General features: G+C 37.1%; 1 protein-coding gene and 1 long non-coding RNA gene across 3 annotated transcripts in view; one reads left to right on the forward strand and one right to left on the reverse strand.

The window, feature by feature from the left end:
* si:dkey-84j12.1 overlaps positions 1-12,696 on the forward strand; it is a 293,735-nt gene extending 281,039 nt beyond the window's left edge. For both annotated transcript variants that reach the window (XM_001920797.9, XM_073951375.1), the window contains exon 13: positions 10,874-12,696. In XM_001920797.9, the coding sequence (XP_001920832.2) occupies positions 10,874-11,209 (336 nt within the window). In that variant the 3' untranslated portion in view covers positions 11,210-12,696. The remainder of the gene's footprint in view (positions 1-10,873) is intronic.
* LOC141385591 (uncharacterized) lies at positions 2,586-11,255 on the reverse strand. The gene is made up of 3 exons (XR_012406312.1): positions 9,822-11,255; positions 6,878-9,747; positions 2,586-6,360 (listed from the first exon to the last, which is right to left on the reverse strand). It is a non-coding gene; the product is annotated as an uncharacterized lncRNA (long non-coding RNA).
* Positions 12,697-18,020: the final 5,324 nt, after the last annotated feature.

The following is an 18,020-nucleotide window of genomic DNA, read 5'->3' on the forward strand; positions in this document are numbered from 1 at the left end:
ATCTTGCATAAAAGGGAAACGCTTCAAAAAGAATTAACCATAAAAATAGCAAATGCACTTTAGAGCATTTTGACACATAGCAATACCATTTGAAAAACAGTTGTTTCAAGTCATCAGGCCCTGCAGTTCCACTCAAGAGGTCTCCATGACCTTTGACCGGGTTTTGTGGTTCATTTTGAAATTAAGTTAAATAGAGAATAATAGGGACCAGACACTGAGCATTCCTAAATTAGGCAATATTTTAACTTTATTTGTTAGCCAAAATCATTGCAAAGATTAAATACTGATTTAAATAAACATAATAAGAAAAGAAAAGGAAAAGGCATTTGAAGACAGGAATCTGACCCTATAAATAATAATATTGTTCAGTTTTTTAATGGTTTATTATTAATATAATATAAATATAACATATTATTTCATTTTCCTTCCGCTTAGTCCTTTATTTAGCAGGGGTCAATACAGCAGAATAAACCAACTAAATATAATATATATTAATTAAAATGTAAATTAAAATAAAATAAAAAAAATATCTATAAATTAAGGGCCTGATTCAACCTTAGATTGCCATTTATCTAAAATAATAATAATAATAAGAACAACATCATCTGCCTTTACAAAATAAATCAAAATACAATAATACATTAAAAATTATAAACATTTATTATATAACTTTATTTTGGAATTGTATATTATATATAAGTATTTAGAAATTAATTATTTTCCTATGTTTCTTTCTCTTATTTTTATTATTTTATAAATAAATAAAAAATAACTAAAAAGACCAGAGAATAATCTGGGTAATGTTTCTACCCCAGTGTCTTAAAAGACTTGAAATAAATGAGTGCTGACAAAAAGTTGAATCACAGCTGCGATGCCATCAGAAAAATAAATCCATAAAATGCATTTTTTGACAGTGAAGTGCATGTAAAATAACCATCAAGGCCGCTCAAGCACTAAATTCAATAAACTTGCACAATCTGCGTATTGGAAAGGATTGAGTGAGCGCTCTTTCCATTGTATAGAAATGACAAAAATAAATAAATAATGCATAATGGCTTTTGAAGGCTTTCCAGGACTCTTGTGAGATAAGGATTTCTGTGCTGTGTGACTGTAACGTGACAGAAATAAAACTCCTCACAGTTATAAAGTTTCACAAACTTTCCTGACTTGGGGTTGAACAGGAAGCTGTCGAAAGCTAAATCGAGTCAGTAATCAGAGAGAATATGAGATTTACTTCTTCCTACAGTATATCCAGCAGACGTGTGATTGAGTCATCACCTGTGTGTGTGTCTGTTTGTCTGTGTGTCTGTGTGTATCTGTGTGTGTGTGTGTGTGCGTGTGCGTGTGCGTGTGCGCGTGTGCGTGTGTGTGTGTCTTTGACTGAATGCTGCTCATGCTTGACAGCACTAACAATGTACAATTGCGAGATTTAAAGCATCTCAGCCACTTCAGCACTTCACTTTCAATCCTGTGACTTCTTTTATAAGACTTGAACCATCAGCTTTGAGTTTCTGCTGGAGCTCCCATTGTTGCACAGGACACCTTTTTCACCGTAAAGAAAAATCCTGCCGTGGCTACAAAATTGTAACCTGGGGCAAATGTCTAGTCTACATTGTCAACTAGTTGAACACTAGATGTGTAATTGAAATGTCATGGCAGACGAGGAGGAAAGGACAGAGTTTCATTCTCTCGGCATTGTCTGGATGAAGGTTAATAATGACTCGGAGAAGAGCTACAGCAAATCTATGATGTAAAGAAAAAATAAATAACAATCTGGGGCACATTCAAGCTCAAAATGGTGCGCAACGTTTTCCAGGTTGAGTGACATGTTTCCTGGAAATGGTGCACATTGGGGTTTGAGAAACCTTTATCTCTTGTTTAGTGTCAAAAATGTCAGCACAAATCAGAAGTAGCACGTATAAACCACACAGTATTAAAGAGCTGAGTACAAGAGCAAATATATTGTTTACACACTTATTTACAAAAATAACCAAAATAATAAGAACAGGTATAGATCTAGAACTGTCTAAATATCATATAGTAATTGCAATGTATTATGGTCCATATTCTTTTCCGAGGTAGATGTGCTAGACACTGATTAATGTAACAAAAACATAATAATAATAATAATAATGAGATTGTATGAATATTTCCCAGAGATGGGTTGCAGCTGGAAGGGCATCCGCTGCATAAAACATATGCTGGATAAGTTGGCAGTTCATTCCACTGTGGCGACCCCAGATTAATAAAGGGACTAAGCCGAAAAGAAAATTAATGAATGAATGAATAATAATAATAATAATAATAATAATAATAATAATAGTAATAATAATAATGTGATCTTGGATCACAAAGCCAGTCTTAAGTTGGATGGGTAGGTTTGAACAGCCATCAATATATTGTATGAATAAATATTTAAATTTATAAATTTAAATGATATATTTTTCCTTTATGTAAAAAAAATAAAATAAAAAAATTTGAAGTTAGGTCTGAAGTTGAGCTTTATTGTCATTTCACTACATGTGTGGACATAATGTTGAATGAAATGTGGTGTTTTGCAGGACCACGATGCTACATAAATAATCACAAATATAAAAAAACACTGGACGTAAGAGCTATTTTAAACCTATAACTAACATACTGGAGCATTAATCTAACTATACTAACTATGCATAGACTATAAATACTTACTGTATATAATACCTATCTAAGACAGACTATACACATACTTTTACATAAGACAGAACAATATTGTGCAAGATATTGTGCAAAAGAGGTATTTAAGGTTGAAGAAAACTATTTGTGCATTAAAGATACAATATATAAGATATAAATAATAAATCAAGATAAAGTAAAGAAAAATACGATTGATGAAAGTAAGGATCATATTCAATAAAGACATTTTGAAAATTATTCTGTAAATATATTAACTTTTATTAGTAATATTCATGGCTTAGAACGTAATTTGGAAAACTTTAAAGGTAATTTTACCCATATTAAGATTTGTTTTTGTTTTCTTTATCCCTCAAATGTCAGATTTTAAAATAGTTGAATATCAGACAAATATTCCCCTATCATATATCAATGCAAAGGCCATTTATTCAGCTTTTAGATAAGGCCTGTAGCCAGGGGGTGTTGGGTGGTTTGGATGAGCAGCCTTCACTGACAAAGGTCCAAAACTTGTCCCATACATTAGCTCATTTATCCTATTTTTACTGCTATGCCATCATGGTGAAAATAAACCATTGAAAAATGCTTTAGCATTCAAGCAGAATCCTCTGTTGGCTGTCGCTTCAGTGTGACTTAAGCTAATCAGTTTTGGCCAATGCAAACAAAAATATAGTCCAACATCAGGCAGTGCAAGAAAACACACAATCAGATGTACTGTAAGTGAAGTCCTCTTTCGCTACTCTATTCGCTACTTTATTTTAAATAATGGACTTTATTTCTGAAACAGAAAATGATCAATAAAAAGGCATGAAGCACCAAAAGCAGCCCATATTAAAATATTCATTTTCAAGTCTTGTGATCCAGGGTCACACATGTACGTACACACATACACACACAATTATTACTATTATAATCACTCTTGATGTATTGCTATTGTATTGAGAAGTAACACTTTTAAAAACTAGTCTGATAATATGATGGTAAACATTACATTATTGTCAGTATAAGTGCAGAACAGTAATAATGATAAGCTAAATACTCACAAAAAATAAAGATCATAATCCAGTCTCAGAGCTAAGTGGATTGTCCTTCACCTGACATCTTTATCTTTTTATCAGGAAATGCAGGGCAAATGTTGGATCGCACAACAATTAGTTTCCATTTCCCTTCACTTGACTGGGATGTTCTCTTTTATTCTGCATGGCAAGGACAGTGACTGGAACTTCAAGTGTATTTTGCAGTATTAAACACATATTTATACCCATTTCATCAGACTCGGAAATTCTTCATAAAGAGCACAAAGAATGGACTTCTCAGCTGCCATAGTTGCAAGGCTTGCATCATCAGAACAGGGTGTTCAATGCACCACCATTTCCGTTTTACAAAAACATTTTGCAACATTTTGTTGGGGCTAAACGCATGTTTGATTGCCCTGAATTTTTAAGTTAAACCAAATTAACTTTATTCAAGTACTTTTCAACATTACATTTACTGATTTAGCAGCCACCTTCATCCAAAATGACCTACAAGTAAGGATAAACGAAGCACTTCAAATTATCAAAGAGTAGCAGTATTCAAATGTCTTACATTTGATACAATGTGACAGGTGGTTTGTCAAGCCCACTCAACATAGAGTGTTATCCAAGAAGTATGGGGTGCTTATAAAAAGGTGTCTGGTGCACACGAAAAGGAAAATGATCTGTTATATACTGGTGGTTACATTATATTAAACTGACGTAAAACACCGTCCACTTTATTAGGTACACCTATCCAACAGCTTTTAATGCAAATTTCTAATCAGCCAATCACATGGCAGCAACTCAATGCATTTAAGCATGTAGACATGGTCAAGACGATCTGATGCAGTTCAAACCAAGCATCAGAATGGTTAAGAAAGGGGATTTAAGTGACATGGCATAGTTGTTGGTGCCAGACGGGCTGGTTTGAGTATTTCAGAAACTGCTGATTTGCTGGGATTTTCACACACAACCATCTTTATGGTTTACAGAGAAAGGTCGGAAAAAGAGAAAATATCCAGTAACCGAAAGTTCTGTGGGCACAAATGCCTTGTTGATATCAGAGGTCAGAGAAGAAGGGCCAGACTGGTTTGAGCTGATAGAAAAGCAACATTAAATCAAATTCCCACTCGTTACAACCGAGGTATACAGAAGAGCATCTCTGAATGCACAACACATCCTACCTTAAGGCGGATGGGCTACAGCAGCAGAAGACAACACCAGGTGCCACTCCTGTCAGCTGAGAACAGGAAACGGACGCTAACGTTTGCACAGGCTCATCAAAATTAGACAATAGAAGATTGGAAAAATGTTGCCTGGTCTGATGACGGATTACTGCTGTGACATTCATGATGGTAGGGTAAGAATTTTGCGTCAACAACATGAAAGCATGGATCCATCCTTTCTTGTATCAATGGTTCAGACTGGTGATGGTGGTGTAATTGTGTGGGGGATTTTTTTTGGCACACTTTGGTTCTATTAGTAGCAGTTGAGCATCTTGTCAATGCCACAGCCCACCGGCGTCTGTCATGTGCACGCCGTGTCGCAGCACTGAGCGGCGCATCCGGTGTGTGATGCCTTTTACAGTTGTTTAAATTGTACAAATACATTAACATTAGAACAGCCAGGGATTATCAGTGGATAAAATTTACCCATGCACATTAGCTACTATGCACAAACTGTTTTGTTACTTGAATATTTGAACGCATTGAAGAAAAGGAAAAGCGGTGTAGGTTATAATGTGTGTTTTTAGTTGCAGAGCTCCTCTATTAAAACAAAGAAAGAAAAAAAAGTTCCGAAAGAGATCAAGCCTCAGCTAGGTAATAAAAAGTTACGCAGAAGTAACTCAAAAGTAACATTACACAATACTTACCATAAAAAGTAATTCAACTAGACACTTTTTGGGGGGAGTAACTAAATATTGTAATGCATTACTTTCAAAGCTAACTTACCCCAACACTGCTTATAACTGTGTGACATCTACAAATCACCTCTTTTGATACATTGTGACTAAAACTGATTACTGCTGTCCCAGTGGGTGAAAAGAAAACCAATACAGAAAAGAATCAATGGTTTCCGAGGGATCTCAAATGCCCTTTAAGTTAAGAAAACACATGCCAATAGAAAATCACTATCAAATTGAGAAAACATCTTCATCAGTTTGACAACACACACACAGATTCTCACAACACATGTAGAGGTTCCCTAAAGATGACGAGTCCAACTTCCCAATTTGCTGTTTAAAGTTAGCTGGAGATCTGGGTTGGTGAGTTTTTTTTTGTTGTTGTTTATTTTAATGTCCTCATCATATGCGTTCTTGTTGTTTAGCTCTTTCTAGATCTGTGAGTTACTCTTGCTAAAATGGCATCAAAATAACATTTTGTTTCATGTCAAATGTGAAATTTGTCAAATTATTAGGAGTAAAAATTAACAAACAAGCAACCGTACAATCTGTATTTTAAAATAAGCTAACATTCATTCATTTTCTTCAGCTTAGTACCTTTATTCATCAAGGGTGGCCACAGTGGAATGAACCACCAATTTATCCAGCATATATATTACACAGCGGATGCCCTTTCAGCTGCAACCCAGTACTAGAAAACACCCATACACACTCATTCACACACTTACACTACGGCCAATTTATTTTACTCAATTCACCTATAGCGCATGACTTTGGACTGTGGGGGAAACTGGAGCACCCAGAGGAAACCCATGCGAACATGGGGAGAACATGCAAACTCCACACAGAAATACCAACTGACCCAGTCAGGCCTCAAACCAGCAATCTTCTTGCTGTGAGGCGACTGTAGTAACCACTGAGCCACCGTATCACCCAACAAGTAAACAAACAAAAACATTTCAGATCTCTGACAACATCACTGACTCAAAACAGTAAGCAGGGAAGTACATCACTTTTGGGGTTTCCTGACACAATTGTGTTGTGGTCTGCGTTATTTGCAGCATGTTTCTGTATTTGCAGGTGTTTTTGTTAATTTGTTAGTTTGAGCTCACTTAGCAACAGTACCAGAACCAAAAAGACCATTGAACCACAATGAAAGCAATATAAAATGCAAAAACATGCAGATAACATATACTGTAAATGCCCCTTTTTAAAAACTGAATTATCCAAACAATGTTTAACAACAGGGGATTGTAAATAGCACAATTATAGAATAAGTACTGTGTACATTTGTAAAAAAACGTTATGGGGAAATTTGATATCTTGGCTGTTCTGTTGTTAAACTTGTTTACTTATTTAAATAAGTTAAATTAACTAAAAGCCCTATGTTGTCTTGACTTATTGATCCTATCATTTGAACAGTGATGTCGCTTGACTTGCTGAGTCTACATGATCTGTAATATTCGTGCACATCTGTTCAGCTTGTTTCTCTTGGCTCAGTTGATTAATAGTGTGTACTGGTATTATAGGAGGACGAATGCTGTGTGGTGTGTGGGAGGACAGTGCACTTTACGCTCTTCATAAATATCTGGATCCCTACAGGCTGCAGAATTGAATTCCTGCGGAGTCTGTAAATTGTATGTCCAAGTTTATAAGTGTGTGCGTTTATAAGCCGGTGGACGTCAGAGCGTCTTTATTTGCTCTCAAGACGCAGCATTAAATCTGATGTCAACATGTGTCAGCTTGGATTTCAGAGCCATGTAGATGCTAAATGCAACTTTCATAACAAAGATGTGTGTCGTTTTATTGTTGCATGGTTACTGTGAGTAAATTATTTTCAGTGTTTTCGATGTTCACTTTTTAAAATTTAGATGGATGGATGGATGGATGGACGGACGGACGGACAGATAGATATTTGGATGGATGGATGGATGAATGGATGGATGGATGCAAAGTGAATGAAAATTGCTGAATCAATGCATTTCACCACAGCTCAACACTGTTGTTTGTCATGAGTATTGCCAGAAGGAATCTGTGGACGTCTTTTGCTATTTCTGCTAAAAATTTTGGTAAAAGTCTGCGGATTTCTGCGGAATTATTTTGGGAGTATCATAACTAATACAATTATATGTGAACTAAAAAAATAACATCTTTTTAACTTTTATTTAATGTTTAAAATGCAAATCCAACAAGATTCACTTTATATGGTTAAAAAAGCAAGTTTGTCATATATTATATCTAGTAAAATATAGAAAATATTACTGTACAAACTGCATTGTACATAAATCTGATGAACATTTTTAATTTGGTCAATAATATTACTAAACTTAATTTAAAAAAAACTGAATAAATATAGATTTACACACATTTACTCAAGTAAATAAACAGAATTATTGTTGGGAAAAAATCTGCGGAATTCTGTGCGCGCAGATTTCGGTGGGCCTAGTCATGAGCTTGGTTCACCATATAAAGGTTATTATAGGTAACGAAAATGAACGAAAAACAAAAACTAGATTAGAAATTTTTTTTCGTTAACTGAAATAAAAATAAAAACAAGAGTTTAAAAAAAACTAGACTGTTTTGTGTACTGTTTTGTGTAACTGAAGCTAACTGAAATTATAGCAAAAACATCCTTCATTTTTGTCTTTGTAAATGTATTTAATACATAATATTACTGTATGCCTTTTAGAAGTAAATCTATAGAACTTTTTCGGCAGCTGATGCGTATAAACAGTCACATTCTGACGGCTTTGAACTATAGTTTTAATCTATTTTATTCACGCTTAACGTTGTGGAACTAATACTGCGGACGATCAGCGCAACAAGCTGGACTGATCATTTAAGAAATGTGATCTAATAGGATGGAAAACAACTGCTGTGAAGCATTTTCCCCTCGTTGTCAGACGGCATCTTCTGCTGTTTAAATAAAGCCTCGTCATGGCTAAAGTCAACATTTTCTCTTTCTTTCAAATATATAACCAACCAAACCAAAACAATTCACCAAAACGTTTGACACACACGTAGCCTGTACTGTCCCCCTTACATAAATGGCTCCCGATTAGAATCAACATGCAAGTCAGCCAGTATCAAGTATCAATAACAGACTTTTATTGGTCATTTTTGTAAATTGCATGACTTGCACACCTGCTAAGCTTCATACCAGTAATCTGGTTTGCTCTATAATGCAGTGAAGTATTGCATGTGTGTGTTTGTGTGTGCGTGCGCACGCATTGAAGAGCCGCTGAGCATACACACTGTATTTCGGACGGCAGACACGTGAACCAAAAGAATGTTTTTTTCTCTCACGCTTGAACCACATCTAACAGATTATAATGGCTTTAACACACACCTTTCAATGTTGTGTGTCACAAAAACACTCTGTGATCCATTCAAAACGCTATTGAAGCCAATTTTCAGAGTGCAAATTGCCAGCTGTAAATGCTGTAAACGAAAGTTCTAAACATTCTACTGAAAGACACCAGTCGCTATGGTGCCCATCACGCAGCTGCCTAGAAAAAGCTCTGCAATAACACTTCCAAAATGCTAGCTGACAGTAGGTTTCTATGTTCCAGTGTCGAGTTTCTCCGCTGGTGTTTCGTTTTTTCTGAACGCTACCTAAATTTAATAGTAGCTGAAACCCGCTCATTTTGAAGTGGGAACCGCTGGGCATGCAACAACTTTAATAATAAGGTCAACACAAAGCAAAACTTTGAATCTGGACCTCCTTTAGGGACTCGACGATTGTAAACACTCGCTCCAACGGGTTCCTGCCGCTCTCGGTCCCACCCACACTCATCAGCGATCCCAACCTGACCAATCACAGACATTGCGCTACGTGTCATCTCCACGTGTAGTTATTTTTGAGAAGTGCGCATTGGCGACGACGAGGGCTATGCGGCCACACGCAGGCTGCGCCATAACATACGCAAACTATAAATCAGCCTTAAGGCACCTCAGAGTCTGTAATCCTGCTGCCATAGGCCAGATCAAGCCGGCTCTCCTCCAGTCATCCTCGCTGTTAAGCACGTATTCACAAACAACTTACTTTTTACATCTCTGATACCCCCTTTGACTGTAAATAAACCAATATATACTGAGTAATTAAGTTATTTGAACAGTACAAAGAGATCAGATTTAAGAAGCGGTGAACCGATAATCCTGCGCATGCGTGATTCAGTGAACCGAACACCAACAGTACATGACAGCCTGCTGTGACTGAACTAAACTTGAACAACTGCAGAGCAGGTAAACCAAGGGCTTAAATGAGAGGATCTGGCGAAACGTAAGTTTATTTCATAACAGAAAGTCGTAATGGAATTTAAATAAGTGAATCATGCTTCAGTTGGGTTGCAACACTTAATTGTAAGAAACTTTTCAGATCATGACTACATATTTTTCGATATGCCGAGACCAAACTTCCCAAATATGGGAAGACTGTGACAAAAGAACTTCCCATCAATACTGTATCTAACCCCAGAAGCAGCCTTGCATACATATTTTACTTGAGGCTGCTATCTTGTGGGCTCTTGTATTTGAATTTGAGCATGAGTAAATGGTAGAGTTCTTGTCTCAAAAAATGTAGCCCTTCTTTGGTTGAGCTTTTATTATACAATATTTATTCTGATGATTTTGAATCTTGCTCCTAACAAATATCCTTATTTAGAAAAAAACAAGCAAAAAACTCAAACTAATACTGAAACTAATAAATCTAAACTAAAACTAAACAATTTCAAAATATAGAAACTAATAAAAACGAGTAAATCTGCCTCTAAGAACTTATTAAAACTAACTGAATTTGAAAACAAAAGTCGAAACGAAATAAAAACTAAAACTAATAAAAAATCTAAAACTATTACAACCTTGCGTCATATGACTTTCTCAACACCACATGCTTATGGTTGTGGCTTTGTCTGTGTAACAAAATATAGGATGTGTAGATGTTCCTATTTCAAAACTCTGGCGTATAATGCTATAAAATAACAAAATACGGTGGTTTAATGTAAAATTTAAAAAACTAATTTCGCAGTTTCTGCCATATCTTAAGGCCATACTGTTTTTATTTATTAATTTTTTCCTTTTAACACTGTAGTCCTAAATGTTTGATGAGTGATTGTCTTGTGAGGGGTCCACCATCTTGTATTCGTGATGGAGCCCAACATCTGGTGCTACGCTCCTGTTTTTGCAATGCTATCACATAGTACAATATTTTTCTAGTAACTATGACTTTTTTGGCTGATTTGTTCATAACTCATTGTATTTTTCTACATATCTCTGTGTTCCTCAGACGGTGCGCACCATCCGCAGGCGCCGCTGTTACCCTCCGACCTGGAAGCGCTGGGTGTTTTTCCTGTTCCCAGGCACCACCATCGCCACATCAGCAGTGGCTTTATACGCATTCGTGGAGACAGAGGAGAACTACTTCTACATCCACAGCATCTGGCACATGCTGATCGCCGGCAGTGTTGGCTTCCTCCTGCCGCCCCGCGCCAAACCGGACGTCAAAGTCAGTCCCCTGAAGCGGCGGCGCGGCTGCGGGTACCAGCTCTGCGTCAACGAGCATGAGGAGATGGGACTGGTGGATCCCGCCATCATCACCATCAACAGCATCTGCACCAGCTGATGACCCTCGCACTCACTCAGACTTTTACCTGCCTTTCCTCTCCTTCCTTTGGGATACAAAAACACGGAAAACAAAGCCAGAGAACTTACTGATGCACTGTAAATAACTTTAGAGCAAAACATGCTCGCAGACACACACACACTCGCAAATACACTGCCGGTCGAAAGTTTGGAATTTGAATTTTTTTCATGTTTTTTTTTTTAGAAGAAGCCTATTGTGCTCACCAAGGAAGACGGTAAAATTGTAAAATTAGATTCAAATTTTAAACAACTGTTTTCTTAATGAATGTTTCTTAAGATGAAGCATATTCCTATTATTTAAAGATGTATTTAGTTACATTTTCAGTGTCACTTGATTTTTCTTTTATAAAATCATATTCATTTGCTGGTTTATTGGTCTGTTATGATCAATTGTTATTGGCTCTCAATCATTAATTGTCCTTATATAGTGTATCAAGGTTGAATATTTAGGTTGTGTATTTACTGTACTACAATTTCCACTAATATTGGCTGCAGCTCAACAGTTTTCAACACTGAAAATAACAATAAATGTGTCTTGAGGTGCAGATGTTAGAATGATTTCTGAAGAGTTATAGCTTTAAATCACACAAATAAATGAAACTATTCAACAAGACAGCAGCTATCGTAATAATATTTAAAAATGTTACAGTTTTTACTGTTTCTGTTCAAATAAATGCAACTTGGGTGAGCAGAACAGGCTTTTTGCAAAACAGGCTTCTTTGAAAGACATTTTAAAAATCATATCGATCCCACACTTTCGACCGGTTGTGTAGGTACAGTACAAGTTTTTCGTCATAACATGGTTATTTGGATTACTATTATTGTTAATATGGTTTGCATTGTTTGTATCTGGGAATGGTTTGTGTCAGTGCAGCGATGCACTGTTATTAGTGCATTATCTAAAGCATCTGAGCTGATTTTGCTGCTGCTACTTGACAGTGACTGTAAAATTGAAAAACGTGTCATGTAATTTATTCATTGTTTTTCTGGCACTCAAACGACCAAATGTTTTATTGTGTTTAGAGGATGCAAAGGAAGAACATTTTGTGGATATATCAAGGGCACTGCTTTCTTTTGATTGTTCTTTTTTTTTACTTTTCTTTCTAAACATCATTTGCACTGAGACACAAAAAAATGTGATACTGTACATTTTTTAAATATAAGTATAGTTATAAACCAGTCACGATGTGTACATGTACATGTATAGTATAGTTGTTTTCAGTGGAATGTCTGATTGTACTTTGGATTGCATTGTATTGCCTTTGCAGCATAATTGATTGTCGATTTTTAGAGGGATTAGGAAAGTTTTCATTGCCAAGACCAGGTTTTAATACGAAACCTCAGATAAATAACCTCATATTTCCTGTTGTATTTACCTAGTGAGGGTCAGAAGGAGACATTTTAAAGCAAAAGCAAAAGCAAATGAAAAAGCAAATAAACGTTTTATTTTTTCGGTATCAAACTTGATTATTTGAACAATGTGTTGTGGTTTTTCTTTTCTTTCTGGAAACCATGTTGAAAACAAAAACCTTTTTTTTTACTTTAGTTAAAAGTTAGTTAACATTTAGTTGCATAGCTGTTGTTTTAACATGTTTAACATATGCATCACCTCAACTTCATCCGATTAGGATGATTCTGTATCTGCATAAAACATAATAAAAAAATGACAAGCAAAGTTAAATGCAGCAGAGAAAAGATGCAAATAAGCAAGGATTTATGATTTTCTGGGGAGTCAGACAGAATTCAGAAGCAGAACTTAAATCATCACTGAATAATAATAAAAACACTGTATCATTTTAATTGAGTAAATAGTTATATAATGTACAATTAATCTTTAAGCTACAAATGTTTAATGTATTGTACCCAAATGGGCTACATTTGCTTCAAATTCTTACAATCAGGTCTTATAAACACATGGAAATGATAAACTTTCACTCTAAGGTTAAAATCTGAAATGACTGCACAATGTTAACTGTATTGTCTGGTCAACTATAATCTTAACTACATTGCAAATACAGCATAGGCTCATTGAGAAAAAACGTAGCTCTGTATAGATTTCTGTAAATTGTGAATTAGTTTACACTATAACAAAAGGAACAACCATTTTAAAAAAAAAAATGTCTGATGGTAAGTCATACTAAACGTTTACTATTTTAGGTCCGTTAAGATTACCTAAATGATTTACATTTGCTAAATGCCTGAATAATGACAGATTTTTTTTTTTTTTTTGAGAATTTTTTTTATTAATTTCTAGACAGTCAAAGGTTTACATCCATTTCCTAGGTTTTTTTTTTTTTTATCTTTGCTTTTAAACTCTATAACTTTGGTCAAATAATTTGGGTAGCCTTCCACAAGCTTCTCACAATAGTTTGAAGGAATTTTGGCCCATTCCTCTTGACAGAATTAGTGTAACTGAGTCAGATTTGTACGCTTGCTCGCACAAGCTTTTTCAACTCCGCCCACAAATTTTCTATTGGATTGAGGTCAGGGCTTTGTGATGAACACTCTAAAACAGTGGTTCTCAAATGTTTTTCATCAAGTACCACCTCAGAAAAAAATTGTCTCTCCAAGTACCACCAAAATGAGCAGTATTGAAATACAGTAGTGCAGTAGGACCAGTAAAGCAGCTACAACTCTGCACAGTTAAAAAATGTGGCAGATTACCTCAGAAATATAGGCTGAATGTCATATATGACATATTATATACATACATTTTTATCAATTTTAAAATGTGTATAGCATGTACATGACATATTTCATTCCTCCGAGTACCACTAGAAGGAAGGCTGCGTACCACTAGTGGTACACCTACCACAGTTTGAGAACCACTGCTCTAAAACATTCACTCTGTTGTCCTTAAAGGACATTTTATCTAATTTGGCAGTATGATTAGGGTCATGGTCTGTTTGGAAAACATTTGTGGTCAAGTTTTAATTTCCTGGCTGATGTCTGGAGATGTTGCTTTAGTATTTCTACATAATGTTCTTTCTTCATGATGCCATCTATGCTGTGAAGTGGACCAGTCCCTCCTGCAGCAAAACAGCCCCACAACATGATGCTGCTGCCCCCATACTTCACAGTTGAGAGGGTGTTCTAAGGGTTGCAAGCTTTCCCCTTTGTCCTCCAAATGTAACACTGGTAATTATGGCCAAACAGTTCAATCTTAGTTCTATCAGACAACAGGACATGCTCCAAAAATTATTATTTTTCGCAGTGTAATTTAGCAAACTGTAATCTGGCTTTTTTGTTGTTGATTCTGGCTTGTTGATTTTCCCATGTTGTCACTAAATGAAGCAGTGAGTTTTCATTAAATACTATTCTACAGTTGTGCCTCCAATTAAATCAAATGTTGTCAATTAGCCAACCAGAAACTTCCAAAACAATGACACCATCTTCTGAGCTTTTTCAGAAGCAAAATAATCTTAAATGTAAACTTGACTTTCAAGAAAAGTTCTAACAATTTCTCAAATATATCTCTGTCATTATTTTGCTATTAAGCATAACAGAACCAAATTTGATAATCATAACTTACCTAAAAAAGAAGAAGTTTAGTCACATTAACATCTGACTTCTTAAAAAAAAAAGGTTATGTGCCTTTTTATACAGTGGTTGTAAACTTCTAATTTCAACTATGTATCCAGAAGTACGTGGCTGCATTTCATTTTTTAAATGAACACTACGGGAGTGGTATGGCACCGTTCCTTTTTGCGCTTGCAAGCTCACCACTTACTTTCATATGGTTGGCTTTCCCGCTGTTACCAGTTTATCCAGTTAGACTTGAGACACAGAAAGGAGTTGACCATGACAACAGGGTTTGAGAAAGCAAGTAAGACAAAAACAGAACGCAAAAGATAAAATGAACAAGTAAATAACAGGGTGAGAATGTGGTAAACGTGGTAAAAATCAGATGAGGGCTTTTCTTTTTCTGAATTGATTTTTAAATTTGTCGTTTGGGTTCAGGGAAGTGTGGGGTGCTCAATCTGTGCTTTTTAAAATACTATTGGTTGGGTTTAGGGAAGGGGCAGGGTGGGTCAGTTGATTGGTCAGTCAGTCAGTCAGTTGACAGCAGCCTCTGGTGGATTTACAAGAGAACAGCAGGCATGAATGGCACTCGCAATATAAATTTGAGATCTCAAAAAGCCAAAGCATGCTCCTGGGACCTATTTGGCGCTCTCCAGAGATGTATATAGAGGGACAATTTTAGACCTCATGCACAAAAGATGTGCAAATAAAGCAGCGTTTATCCAATGAGTCAAAGCGAACAAATCGTCACTTTATGAAAAATTGGCGCCAAATATCAACAGTAACTAGATATTAAAGTTTGAGGACAAACTTTATGGTGGCTTGAAAAGCCGAATCTGAAAGTTTGAAGTGGTTTTAAAGTGTAAATAGAATGTTAGTATGATTTTAGCTTGAGTTAACATATTACTAGCATGAATTAGCATGTTAGTAGCATGATTCTTACATGAATTAGCATGTTGTTAGCATGATTCTAGCATGAATTAGCATGTTACTAGCATGATTCTAGCATGAATTAGCATGTTGTAAGCGTGATTCTAGCATGAATTAGCATGTTACTAGCATGATTCTAGCATGAATTAGCATGCTACTAGGATAATTCTAGCATGAATTAGCATGTTAGTAGCATGATTCTTACATGAATTAGCATGTTGTTAGCATGATTCTAGCATGAATTAGCATGTTACTAGCATGATTCTAGCATGAATTAGCATGTTGTTTGCATACATCTAGCATAAATTAGCATGTTACTAGCATGATTCTAGCATGAATTAGCATGTTGTTAGCATGATTCTAGCATGAATTAGCATTTTACTAGGCGGTTGCTAGGGTGTTTTAAGTGGTTGCTAGGTGGTTGCTAAGGTGGTGCAAGGCAGTTGCTAAGGTGGTCTGACTATTTGCTTGGTGGTTGCTAGGGTGTTGCTAGACGGTTGCTAGGGTGTTTTGAGGGGTTGCTAGGTGGTTGCTAAGGTGGTGCTAGGCAGTTGCTAAGGTGTTCTGACTAGTTGCTAAGTGGTTACTAAGGTGTTGCAAGGTGGTCGCTAGGGTATTCTGAGTGGTTGCTAGGTGGTTGCTAAGGTGTTGCTAGGCGGTTGCTAGGGTGTTCTGAGTGGTTGCTAAGGTGTTGCTAGGTGGTTGCTAAGGTGTCCTAAGTGGTTGCTAGGTGGTTGCTAGGGTATTCTGAGTGGTTGCTAAGGCGTTGCTAGGTGGTTGCTAGGGTGTTGCTAGGCGGTTGCTAGGGTGTTCTGAGTGGTTGCTAGGTGGTTGCTAAGGTGTTGCTAGGTGGTTGCTAAGGTGTCCTGAGTGGTTGCTAGGTGGTTGCTAAGGTGTTGCTAGGCGGTTGCTAGGGTGTTCTGAGTGGTTGCTAGGTGGTTGCTAAGGTGTTGCTAGGTGGTTGCTAAGGTGTCCTGAGTGGTTGCTAGGTGGTTGCTAAGGTGTTGCTAGGTGGTTGCTAAGGTGTTGCTAGGCGGTTGCTAGGGTGTCCTAAGTGGTTGCTAGGTGGTTGCTAAGGTGTTGCTAGGCGGTTGCTAGGGTGTTCTGAGTGGTTGCTAAGGTGTTGCTAGGTGGTTGCTAAGGTGTCCTAAGTGGTTGCTAGATGGTTGCTAGGGTGTTCTGAGTGGTTGCTAAGGCGTTGCTAGGTGGTTGCTAGGGTGTCCTGAGTGGTTGCTAGGTGGTTGCTAAGGTGTTGCTAGGTGGTTGCTAGGGTGTCCTGAGTGGTTGCTAGGTGGTTGCTAAGGCGTTGCTAGGCAGTTGCTAGGGTGTTCTGAGTGGTTGCTAGGTGGTTGCTAAGGTGTTGCTAGGCGGTTGCTAAGGTGTCCCAAGTGGTTGCTAGGTGGTTGCTAAGGTGTTGCTAGGTGGTTGCTAAGGTATTCTGAGTGGTTGCTAAGCGGTTGCTAGGGTGTCCTGAGTGGTCGCTAGGCCCTTACTAAGGCATTACTAGGCCGTTGCTAGGTGGTTGCTAGGCGGTTGCTAGGGTAATTTGGGTGGTTGCTAGGCAGTTGCTAGGGTACCCTGGTTGGTTACTAGGCAAGCCTCACATACATGCTTGATAAAACATTTATACTTAGTAAGCATTTCTAGCAAGTTACAGTACTTGGCTAGTCAATATTAGCATGTAGCTAGTCACTGCTAGCATGTGTAGCATATAGGAAGTTTCGTTTGCTAGCATGAGTCAAACGAGCCAATCTCCAAGTCTCTACGATGTTCTGATGCTGAGATATAGCTGTTGATGAATGGTTGCTAGGGTACTCTGTTTTGTTGCTATGGGCGAGGTTACAGAGTTAACTTGAATGTGGTTGGTTGTCTTAGTCTAATGAACCAACCCCCGTGTCTCTATGACACTGCTATGCAAAGATATGCATCTTGGCCTATTTTAATGGAAGTCTATGGAATCAATTTGGGGGCGTGGCTTGTGAGCTTTATTATCATATTGAGATGCTCATTGGTTGTCTGAGTCAGATGAGCCATCCCCCAAGTCAATAGGACACTGCTATGCAAAGATATGCATGTAAGCATTTGATAGCACAGCTAATTACATTCTATAGGACAGTTGCTAGGGTGCAGTATGTGGTAGTTAGGGGTGTGGCTAGAAAGTTAAAAGGCCATCAGTGATTGGCTGCTGGCTAGACTGAGTTAAATGAGCTCAGCCATTAGTCTGTATGACAGTCTGATGCAGAGTTATGAGGTCACAAAGTTTGATCCCATGTTAAGTCAATGAGAGTCTTTTGTAATGGAAGTCTACGGGACAGTTGCTAGGGTGCAGTATGTGGTAG

This window comes from Danio rerio, chromosome 5 (genome assembly GCF_049306965.1).
Source record: "Danio rerio strain Tuebingen ecotype United States chromosome 5, GRCz12tu, whole genome shotgun sequence".
NCBI classification, from domain to species: Eukaryota; Metazoa; Chordata; class Actinopteri; order Cypriniformes; family Danionidae; genus Danio; species Danio rerio.